The 11,981-nt window shown below is 34.5% G+C and overlaps 1 protein-coding gene across 2 annotated transcripts; it reads left to right on the top strand.

Annotated features, from left to right (window-relative positions):
• Positions 1-4,853: 4,853 nt before the first annotated feature.
• On the top strand, positions 4,854-11,781 carry CTSL (cathepsin L). 2 transcript variants are annotated; one of them, XM_053702427.1, is made up of 8 exons: positions 4,854-4,956; positions 7,732-7,865; positions 9,039-9,161; positions 9,239-9,391; positions 10,232-10,456; positions 10,571-10,739; positions 10,818-10,935; positions 11,453-11,781. In XM_053702427.1, the coding sequence occupies exons 2-8, from the start codon at positions 7,740-7,742 to the stop codon at positions 11,550-11,552; spliced, it is 1,014 nt and encodes a 337-aa protein (XP_053558402.1). In that variant the 5' UTR covers positions 4,854-4,956; positions 7,732-7,739; the 3' UTR covers positions 11,553-11,781. The 2 variants fall into 2 exon arrangements, with proteins under 2 accessions (XP_053558402.1, XP_053558401.1); XM_053702426.1 differs by lacking the exon at positions 4,854-4,956 and adding an exon at positions 5,413-5,560.
• Positions 11,782-11,981: the final 200 nt, after the last annotated feature.

Genomic DNA, 11,981 nt, shown 5'->3' with positions numbered 1-11,981 from the left:
CAAAGTGCTACTTGTATTATTGCCCTATAACTTGCAAAAAAAGCAAAGAACGTGTAAACATTGGGTATTTCTAAACTCAGGACAAAATTTAGAAACCATTTAGCATGGGTGTTTTTTGGTGGTTGTAGATGTGTAACACATTTTGGGGGTCAAAGTTAGAAAAAGTTTTTTTTTCCATTTTGTCATCATATTTTATTAAAAAAAATTATAGTAAATTATAAGATATGATTAAAATAATGTTATATTTAGAAAGTCCATTTAATGGTGAGAAAAAAGATATATAATATGTGTGGGTAAAGTAAATAAGTAAGAGGAAAATTACAGCTAAACACAGCCCTGGTCCTTAACGGTAAGAAAACTGAAAAATGATGTGGTCACTAAGGGTTTAAAGAAGGAACTGATAAAATAATGTTACATGCAACCATGTTTAATTTCACTTTATTTTAGTTTGCTTCTAAGTGTACAACAATCTGATTCCTTCTGATATTTTGTATTAATGACATGGATGAACTGAACACTGAATTTTAATGTAAGAAGATATTGTTTGTTGCTTGTGCGTTTATTTTTGTTCTTTACAGTTTTGTATGTATTAAATATTCACTTTATTTATTTAAAAATAAAATGAAAAAAAAAGTTCAAATATATATGAAAACAGTGTAAACAAAATTGTAGTGTTTTTAGTATTCATTTAATATTTTTGTTTTGTTAGTAGTATGAATCCTATTTCCAGAAGATGTCAGGATTGATAGTGACATTTTGCTAATTTTCTTCTAAATTAATATTTAACTTAACATATTAATTTCATAACCCAATAATAAACACCAATGGGCAAGATAGTTTACATCACTTACTGTTACATTGTACTACAACACATTTTAAATGTATTTCATGTAAGAATTCAGCTTGCTTGTTGGTATTTATGTAAACTCCACAATATATATAAACTTTAATATTTTATATAAATTTGCATTACAGAAGTTTTTTTTTTTCAATAAAAAAAAGTATGTTGGTCACTCATTTTTAATATTTACTTTTAATTTCTGCTTTCATGGTCAACAGAAGTTATTGCACATGTGAATTGTTAGAGTTAGATAAGGCGACCCAGGAGAAGTGTTATCTCAAGTCTATAGTTTCACATAGGGGGCAGGGAACACTTCATTTTAGCAAGGTAGTCAATGGGAGAAAATGGGTACGTGTGTGTGTGTTTCTGCACAAACAATATCACAGTCACTGAAAGGTAAATATACTTGCAAACCTGCCAACGTGCATCAGTTACATAGACAGGAGTCATAGAAAACACAATTTAAATCACAGAGTAAATAAAAATGTTATAAACTTTGTGTAAGATTTGCATTTTTAAAAACATAGGGATTGTTACTATATATTAACACAACATGTGGTGATTGTGGATTTCTTGCAACAGAATTCCAATTTATTAGAATACTGCTTGCCAAATAACAGCACTCATTCTATCCCAGGGTTTTCATAATCAGCTCTCAGCTGCAAACGGGCCAGAATTATAGCACTACTGGGAGCTAGCTGAACACATCTAGTCAGCCAATGACGGGAAACAAATGTATATAGCCACCAATCACCAGCTAACTCCTCGTTGTGTAAGATTTGTACATAGTATTTTTCAACAAGAGATACCAAAAGAACAAAAAAACAGAAGTGAATTTAAAATGACATACTCTAAAATGAATCGTGCCAGTTTAATTTTGCCTTTCCTATCCCTTTAATGTTAGAGAGAAAAAACTTTATAATCTATTTAAGACTGAAGCTTCTAAGATGTGGGAAGCAATGTCTGCGTGTTAATATATTAATATATTGCCCTACAAAAATGAAGATAGCTTTTTATTGGTATCTCTACATGTGTGGGACATATATGTAATTGTTCATTCTTTTGTTACTAAGAATGAGGTCGCAAACAAAGAATATAACTGGCACTATGATACAGTAGATAAAATATTTATTATATATTATTTAGTATAATATACTTATTATGAGAAAGAGTGCTGTTAAACCCTAAATATTTTTCTCTCTAATTCTCTGTTTTTGGGGTATTGTTAATACTAAGTATGAGATCGATCACAATTCTTAAAGGGACATTAAAGGGACATTCAACACTCGACATAACATAAATCTACATTAAAAAATTAAAACTCAAGATCCGCCTGTACCCTTCCCCCTTTCTATTACTTACTTCCTGCACTGCTGAATCGTTTAGTCTATCTTCTATATTTGGGTGTTAATATGGCTCCCTAACTCCCCCCACCATGACGTATGGAGCTTCTTTTTCAAACGAGCAGCCAATGATGTTCTATTCCTCGGACTGAAATTGAAAGCGCGTTCACGGACCTTTGCGCATGCGTGTTAACCTAGGAACCATAAAGTTAGAAAATGAAGACATGAACAGATCTTGTAGTGATTACGATTGCGCTCTGTTTGTAAGAAATGCGCATGCGCGATGACGTTGTAAGAGCGTCATCAGAAAATAACATGAACGTGTATGAAGGGATGAGTGCTGGGGAAGAAGCGTGAAGGGGAGGAGTTAGGTGGCCATATTTACAGAATACTGCAAGGTATAACGATCAGGATTACTTGGACATGGGATATGTAAACAACGCTGGGATGCGGTGCAGGCGGATTTTGGATTCGGTTTAAAATACATGAGATAAGGTTATAGCGGGTGTTGAATGTCCCTTTAAACACTAAACAAATGCTAGATAGCATGATGAATTCAAAGAAAAGATTAGTCTGAGAATAACATGTAGATGTATTTTTAAAAGTTTCATAAGTTGTTTAAATATTCACAAAATAGTGTAAAGTAGTGTCTATAAAACAATGTGAGCTGCCATGTTGCAACTTAGGTCACCTTCTCTGCTGTGGCCAATTAGGGACAGTTTTAAATAGGTTACTGAGTGTTCAGCCAATGGCTGTGTGGAATATAACAGTGTTCTGCACTTACATTTCTAACAGGAGCTGAAAAGCTCACAATTTCAGAATGGAATTACAGGAAAAGGGGACAAAATAAATAATAACATATAAGTATATTGCAGACTTTTTTATATATATATATATATATATATATATATATATATATATATATATATACGATTTATCATTTTATATTACCATCTCAAAGAGTTTAATGTCCCTTTAAGAAAAATGTATGAAATATTTCATCTTCAAAAATCCTGATACACTTTAATGGTGGTTTTCTGTAGAACATCATTAGATACGTTTTTTTTCTAAAAAATGTTTAATCAACTCCAATGTTAGTTCAGTTGTGCTCCAATTTGGTTTGACTCTTGATTGCATTTGCAGCACTAAATGCTACCAGAAAAGCAGCTACCAGCTGTTTATCCATTTATAGACAACTGGATATTTGTTTTGTTAATTGTCTATGATATGCTTTTAATGTATTATTTGCAATATAATTTCAGCCTGTGATGTAATCTTAGATCACATAAACATATAGTTTAACATTAAAAAGGTAACTACAGTCTACCAATGACAATTCTCCTTCTGATTATTCTATAAAGTCACATTATGCAAATGACATATGTTTTTACTATTCAGGAGCATAAATTAATGAGTGGCAAAAAGGCAGCTACTATATGTACAAATGCCAGGTGCATTTATAAAATATAGTTGTAGCTACTGCTCAAACACTTGGATTGATTCTATTTACATTTAGCAACAGGATAGGCTAAACAGACTTCTGGTGCACACACACATACAGTAGGAACAGGGCCCACCCCATAGCATGTATATATATGTGTGTGTATTAACAAATAGCTATGCTAAAAGTTAAAGAATAGCCTAAATTAGTGTACATGCACAGTGAATTCATCAGATTGCATTCCCTTTTCAAGTTTGTACACTGTCTGACACAAATCACAGTAGTGTTTACTTTTTTTGGGCAGTATTGTTAATTATTTTAAACTTGAATGATGCAACTTTGAAGTTAAAAATGACACTTTTTAAGCATGCATATTAAAATGTAATTTGTTCTTGTAATATCATTAGATGATTTGTTAAGTGATTTTTAAATTTTAGTAACCTGAGATATGATTATAGTTTTTATTTGTTTTTCTTTTCTTTCAAAAGATTGGGGATGTGCAGTTGATTCAGTATTCTTATACAGGATTTTGAATATAAAATGTTGTAATAAATAAATTAATGCTATTTTTTTTAAGGATTTATAAAAGTTTGAAAGCATGTTAAAAAAATGACATCAAAGGTTAAGAATAAAAAAAACACACAAGTTGAATATTCATAGCAATTCTGCATACAAAAATATAAAATTTTACACATTTGTTTCATCAAAGAATGAAAACATTTGAGCTTGCAGTGCTTTATTTTGCTTTCCATAGCAGCCTCGGGCATATTGTCACCACGCCTCAAATTTCATGACACATAGATAACTATATTATCAGTGAAGCATTTTTATACATAACTTTATAATTACATAAATAATATAATTACAAGTACATTTAGATCTGTTAAAGAGAAATTGAAAAAATTGTTTACAATGTAAAAAATGTAATACAGTTCTTTCCTCTGAATGATGCAAAAATATGTTAAAACTCGTATGAAGCTGGGTATTAAACAAAGCATATTATTAACCACACATACACACCAACGCATTTTAAACAGTTGCTATTTTTGCAAGGCAAGTACATTAAACTGCAACGTGTTTGTAACACAAAATGCCTCAGACTCCAGATTCTCTGTTACACAACTTAAACCCCACCCCATCCCCCTTTCCCTAAATCCCGATGGTCACGCGCTCTAGAGTCACCTGAGTGCAACAGCGCACGCCCCTTGTAGAGGAACACAACCAATCCCAGAAGATGACGTCACGCCCGGGCAGGCTCCTAGGCCGCACTATATAAGTAAGCCGGGCAAAACAATTAGAATGCCATTCCTATTCTGAGCGACCACAGTGAGGTAGGATTTGTACATACTGGTGTAACCTGAGGAATGTGAGGGTCGGGACTGGTCTGTTTATGCATATTGGTGTCTGGTTTGGGTTAGGTTGTTCGTGTGTGTAATAAGTATCCGCGGAAAGACTGCTGTTGTTTTTAGGTTATATGGAATACGATGACAGAGCTGGTTTCGTAAATATTCTGAAAGTGGAGAGTCACAGCCTGGTCCTTTGTGTGAAATCGCACTCTTCAATTTTATGAGGCTAGAACCCTTGTAACAAAGGATAACGGCACTGACGAGCGTGTTGTACTATATATTTAAATACTCATCACAGCGTTTTTGACTGCACAATGTATTTGGGTCATTACAAATCCTGTTTCTCTTATAGGTGGTTACTTCGCGTATTCGCTCTTGGGGCAAGGTAGCCATTTTTGCCCCTAAACCCATCTGGTATCTGTTTGGTTTACAACTAAACCCCCCCCCCCAATCCCGTGTGGTGTCTTATTCCTAGTTCAGACAAAGCCAATATCCTGCTTGAGCAGCGCTGCCCCCACCAGCATTGCACATGTTGGGTTATTTTGGCCAATCTCGTGGTGTTTGTTTTTTTTTCCTCTCTCTGCAGTTGGTGAGTCAGCTGTTCTAGGATGTGGCTCTAAGTATCAGCCGAACAAGTCTTTAGATGCATCTTGTTAGCATGTCAATAGCACATGGGCTTGGTCAAGCAGCCTTCAGAAACAGTGCTTCAGCAGCATTGATTAGATGATGCATGAAATAGCCATGAATGCGTTTCCTGCTTTTGGCTGTGAACAGGCAGTGTCTCTGGTAGCAAAGTCCATGTATTTATGGCTATAAACATGGGACATATAGATAAGTAGATTGAGCTTTTAACACAAAGGGGGCTGCAGGTCAATTTTGTAGCCTTAATGACTGTCTAAATGTGATTTAACACCCAAATACACCTAAAAAAATATCCTGAGAAACGGGGTACAGGGTAACCTCCATCAGCTGTACTGCCCTCCGGATGGCTCTACTGCCTTTTGGCTAGACACTGCAAAGACTAGTATAGAGAACTACCATGTCTAAGGTGCTCTAAAAATAAAATTGTATGGTAGCAAAATGAGTTTCCTTAAAGGATATGTTTTTTTTTTTTTTTTTATACTTGTGCGCATGTAAATCTAATTTACTCCTATTTCTTATCTTAAAAAAAAAACAGGAATGTAAGCTTAGCTGCTGATAAAAGGAGTAAATTAGCTAGTTGCTTAAAGGGACAGTCAAGTATAAATTAAACTTTCATTATTGAGATACGACTTTTAATTTTAATTAACTTTACAATTTACTTTTATCATCAAATTTGCTTTTTTTCTCTTGGTATTCTTAGTTTAAACTAAACATAGATAGGCTCATATGCTAATTTCTAAGCCTTTGAGGGCTGCCTCTTATCGCATGCTTTTTAAATCTCTCTTCAACACAGAGACAGAAAGTACACGTGGGCTATATAGATAACACTGTGTTCAGGCACAGAAAGTTATTTAAGATCTAGCACAATACAATGCTAAATTTAAGACAATAGATAATAAACAGTCATGTGATCAGGGGGCTGTCAGAAGGTTCTTAGATACAAGGTAATCACAAAGGTAAAAAGTACATTAATATAACTGTGTTGGCTATGCAAAACTGGGGAATGGGTAATAAAGGGATTATCTATCTTTTAAAACAATAACAATTCTATGGTTGACTGTCCCTTTAAAACTGCACGCTCTGAATCATAAAGTCAAAATTTAAATGTGCATTTTTGCAGTATAATTTAGAAAAAATGCGTCTAGTAAGTTATTGCTGTAAAGCAGCATATGCAGTGAGGGCCAGTATTGAACATCAGTGTGCATGGTGCCTGTGAAGACTTATTTGTCATACAAGCCACTGCTAACTCTTAAAGGGATAGTAAACCCCAACATTTTCTTGTATGATTCAGAGAATATTTATATTTTTTAGCAACTTTCCAATTTAGTTCTGTTACATTTTCTTCATTCTCTTGTTATCCATTGCTGAAGGGACAAAATTGCACTGACAGGAAGCTGAACATATCTATTTAGCCAATCACAAGAGACAAATGTGTGCAGGTGCCAATTAGCAGCAGCTCCCACTAGTGTGTGATGTGCATATTAAGTGAATTTAAGTGTCTTAAAATGACTATCTATGAATCATGTAAGTTTAATTTTGAGTTTCCTATCCCTTAAGTGTGGTGTTAGACTGCTGGTACACATGACCTCATAGCATATGCTCCTGAAAAACATAATTTACTAAAAGCATTTTTGCTGAAGCAAATATTGCTAAAAATTTAAGTAACCCATGCACAATTTAGTTTTGGCCTTTTTGAACAGAATGTTATTGAAGAGTATTTAATTTGAAGGGCAATAGTTTCTTGGTATCTTTATGTGAAAAAGCAGAAATGTAAACTTATGAGTTTTTTTTTTTTTTTTTTTTTTTGTTTTTTTTTTGGGGGGGGGGGGGGGGGTTTCAGAACCCTGGGTAGCTCTTGCTTATTGGTGGCTATGTATTTGGTTCTGATACCCAGGTGCTCGAAGATGGATCGGCTCATAAGCTTGCATTCCTGCTTTTCAAATAAAGATGTCAAGAGAACAAATAAATATTAGGGTTGTAAAGTTGCATGCTCTGAGTAATTAAACTTAAAATTTAAGTTCAGTGTCACTTTAATTTTGACATGAGTGTCAGAGCATATATTCAGCTATTGCCCTTTAAGAGCAATACTTATTGTATTATGTGGTGTTTGTTTTGCAGAAGAAATCATGGCACTGTACATGGGTATATTCACTCTTTGCCTAACAGCTGTTTTTGCTGCACCTGCACTAGACCCGGACTTGGATAACCACTGGCAGTTATGGAAAACATGGCATGCAAAGTCATATGTCCCAGTAAGTAATATAAATATATATATTTTTTACATAGCAGTGTTGCATTGTAGTTACAAACTTAGTTGTGTTGCTTGTAAAGTTTCTCTACTCCCCATCTTGGTTGTTGCCCTCACCCAGACGTGGTCTTATTAGGAGCACATACAGGCCCCTATCTGCAATTATTGCAAGCTCCTGCTACAGTGGTGTTGGCACTTTTATTGTGTATGGTAATGCTCTCAGACCTCTTAAAGCCTTTTATTAAAGGGATATAATACATGATAGACATAATGATGTATTCAAAGCAAATAAGCCTTTGTAAAATTGTACCTACATTTTATTCTAGTTTAGTTAAGAACCAACAATTGTTTTGTTATTTTTACTGTAAAGAGGAACAAAATGATATTGCAAAGGTTAATTGTGTTATCCACATAGGGGTTAAAGATAGGAAAGATTTGATTCAAAAGGCATAATCTGTAACAAGCCTTCAATTTAGAACAAATCTAACACATGACTACGTTTTTATTTCACTAGTTTCCTTTGAGGACTACTTAAATCATGCTTTTAACTAAACTAGTAGGATTTTTACCTAGGCTCTAGTGTTAAAGCCATAGTCAATATTAAGGGGAAACTATAACCTAGAGAAAAAAAATATGCTTAGTAAAACAGCCTTGTAATATACATTGTTGTCCTTTTTTTAATATAACTTGGTTCTGAAAATTGTGGCATACACTCAGAACTGAAAACAATGCTTCATGTCATTCCCTAACAATGAAAAGATCTGCAAAACCATGCTTTTATAGCAAGGTGAAAATATGGCTTGTGATTACTTTAAAGGGACAGTATACACCCATTTTTATCTAACTGCATGTAATAGACACTACTATAAAGAATAAGATGCACAGATACTGATCTAAAAAATCCAGTATAAAATGGTTTAAACTTACTTAAAAGCCTCTCAGTTTAGCTCCGTTGAAAACGTAGCTGGAAAGCCCACTGCAAGTGGGAGATAAGACCCCCCCCTTTGCAACTATCATTAAACAGTTGTGCTTTTAAACTTAAAAAATAAATTGGTATACGAGCTGTTCAGTTATATAACTTTCTCTAAAGTAGTCTAATCACTTGCATTTTATTTTAAGCACCTGCATAACTTGTTGCTAGTTATCAGAGGCTAACTAATCTGATTTCCTGTCTTAGAAAGAAGAAGGCTGGAGGAGAATGCTCTGGGAGAAGAACCTGAAGATGATTGAAATGCATAACCTTGACCACTCACTGGGAAAACATAGTTACAGACTCGGGATGAATCATTTTGGAGACATGGTAAGTAGTTTGCCACTCTCGAAATAAAATAAATTAACTTTCACTGCATGCAACTGACTTATACTTCTTCCTATTAGACCAATGAAGAGTTCAGACAGCTGATGAATGGCTACCGCAAGAAGGCTGCACCAAAAATAAGAGGATCAAATTTCATGGCACCCAATAATTTCCAAGCACCAAAATCAGTGGATTGGCGTTCAGAAGGTTACGTGACTCCTGTTAAAGACCAGGTATTAATACTACTTTAAATATCATTTATCACAATCTACTATCCATTAAAGGAACACTGAACCTACTTTTTTTTTTTTTTTTTTTTTTTTTTTTCTCAATTCATAGAGCATGCAATTTTAAGCAACTTTCTAATTCCTTTTTTCTTCATTCTCGTTATTTTTCTTTGAAAAAGAAGGCAGCTAAGCCAGACAATTTGTGGTTCAGACCTGGATAGCACTTGTTTATTGGTGCTGTCCAATCGGCAAGGACAGCCCAGGTTGTGAACAAAAACGGGCTGGCTTAAAATTTCTTGCTTAGCCAAATAAAGATGGCAAGATAACGAAGAAAATAGATTTTAGGAGTAAATTAGAAAGTTGCTTAAAATTGCATGCTCTAATTCATGTAAGGAAAACATTGGGTTCAGTGTCCCTTTAAGAGAGGAGGAAAGTATATTGTAAAGTTTTTAACTATGCATGAGTTTGTTAGTCTCTAATGTTTCCAACTTCTCAAAACATTCAATGCTTTACAGCTGTTAGAACTATTGCTTTTCTAGGTTTATTTTTGAAATGTCTAACTTTGTTTATTGAAACCAGCACTCATAATTTAATGACAAGCACTTTTTATTAAAAAAACAATCTGAAATAAGACATTTAGCTAACAAACATAGGCAGAATTTCCCATTCTTTAAATATGCAGCTATAACAAGTCATATGAAGCTTTAGTTGTCCTTTTAGAGTCATACCCTTGCTTTCATTTGAATTTTAATTCTCCTATAAAGCTTATCTTTAACTCGCTGTAAAATGTATCTGCCTTGTACTGCATACTGAAGCCTTACCTTATGGAAATTGTCATCTTTATAGGGACAGTGTGGGTCATGCTGGGCATTTAGCTCTACAGGGGCACTCGAAGGGCAGCACTTCAGGAAGACTGGAAAGCTGGTTTCTCTAAGTGAACAAAATCTTGTTGACTGCTCTAAGCCAGAAGGAAATGAGGGTTGTAATGGAGGATTAATGGATCAAGCATTTCAATATGTTCTGGACAACCATGGCATTGATTCAGAGGAGTCTTATCCATACATTGCTAAGGTACTGTAAAGACCTAATGGTGTCATTTGACAATTAACTTGACAGCCAGTTCTCCCTGGCTATATGTAGACAATGTCTGAATTGTACATCTAAGACATAAACTTTATTTAACAGGATGACCAAGATTGCAAGTACAACGCAGACTACAATTCTGCAAATGATACTGGTTTTATGGATGTTACTAGCGGGAGTGAGAAGGACTTGATGAAAGCCGTGGCTTCAGTTGGCCCTGTTTCTGTTGCTATTGATGCTGGTCACCAGTCATTCCAGTTTTATCAATCTGGTAAGTTGTGGTTTTGGTTTTGTTTGCAGGTATTTTTGGTTTGTTTTTTCTCTAACCTACCATTAAACATTCTTTAAGGTATCTACTATGAGCCTGCATGCAGCAGTGAGGAACTGGATCATGGTGTTCTAGTTGTGGGATATGGATTTGAAGGTGAAGATGAGGATGGGAAAAAATTCTGGATTGTCAAAAACAGGTAGGTTTGACCCAGGTATTTGTGAAACCGTTATCTGCACTGTCTATATTCAGATGCTGCATGAAATTTTAAACAGCCAGTCAATTCCTGTTTTTTTTTTTTTTTTTTTTTTTGTTCTTTTACTGTTTAGAAAGATGGATAATCCCTTAGTTACCCATACACCAGTTTTGCCCAGCCAACATTGTTATATTAATATACTTAACCTCATATCACAGCCCCTGATCTCATGGCTAATTAGACAATGCAGTTGACACTTAGTCTTTAACTTCAAATGATTAGTAGACTTTCTTTTTCTGACACATTTCAGTTGTCTTTCCACTCCCCTGTATCATGACAGCCACCAGCCAAACACAAATGCATATATTTCTGTAAATTCTTGCACATGCTCAGAAGCTGGAGACTAAAAGTTAAATATAAAGACTGCAAATTGTTGTGTAAAATTGCATGTTTCTAAATCGTGACATTTTGATTTGAGTGGGTTTTGTTTTAATCAAGTTTTTTTTTTTTTTTTTTTTAGTTGGAGTGAAAAATGGGGTGAAAATGGGTACGTCAAAATGGCCAAAGACAGGAAGAACCACTGTGGTATAGCAACAGCTTCCAGCTACCCACTAGTCTAATGAACACTAAGGATTTTAATTTAAACTGACCTGATATGAGACTACTTCAGAATCATTTTTACAGCATGGACTTGGTTTTATTAAGCTGGAACACTCCACTTTTTATATGGAGTCTCAGAGCATTGGAACTGGTCTTAGTATTTACAAGTTGATTTTTAATGTGGATTTTTTTTTTTTTTATGTGAATAATTCTTGTTTTTATATTGTAAAATAAAAATATTACCCTTAACAGTCTTGTGTGGGGGTTTTGTTTTGTGGGACATGATGTAAACGTTGTAATTGGTACCGATGGCACTTAGTGACCTAAAAGTGGTCTTGAAGGGACAGTTCACCCCAAAATGTTCTGCCCTTTAAATTGTTCCCAATGATTCATTTTATTTGCTGTAACGTTTAAATAAGCAAAAGGTAGGGAACAGCAACCAAACAATA

The sequence above is a fragment of the Bombina bombina genome, chromosome 2, assembly GCF_027579735.1.
Source record: "Bombina bombina isolate aBomBom1 chromosome 2, aBomBom1.pri, whole genome shotgun sequence".
NCBI lineage: Eukaryota > Metazoa > Chordata > Amphibia > Anura > Bombinatoridae > Bombina > Bombina bombina.
Note: the sequence above shows the minus strand (reverse complement) of the source record. Positions and strands in the feature narration are given on the sequence as shown.

Excerpts from the sequence above, each read along its gene's own strand:
- CTSL (XM_053702427.1), top strand. The coding sequence starts at position 7,740 with ATGGCACTGTACATGGGTATATTCACTCTTTGCCTAACAGCTGTTTTT. Across the intron at positions 7,866-9,038 it reads ATGCAAAGTCATATGTCCCA|AAAGAAGAAGGCTGGAGGAG; the intron begins GTAAGTAATATA and ends TTCCTGTCTTAG. Across the intron at positions 10,936-11,452 it reads TTCTGGATTGTCAAAAACAG|TTGGAGTGAAAAATGGGGTG; the intron begins GTAGGTTTGACC and ends TTTTTTTTTTAG.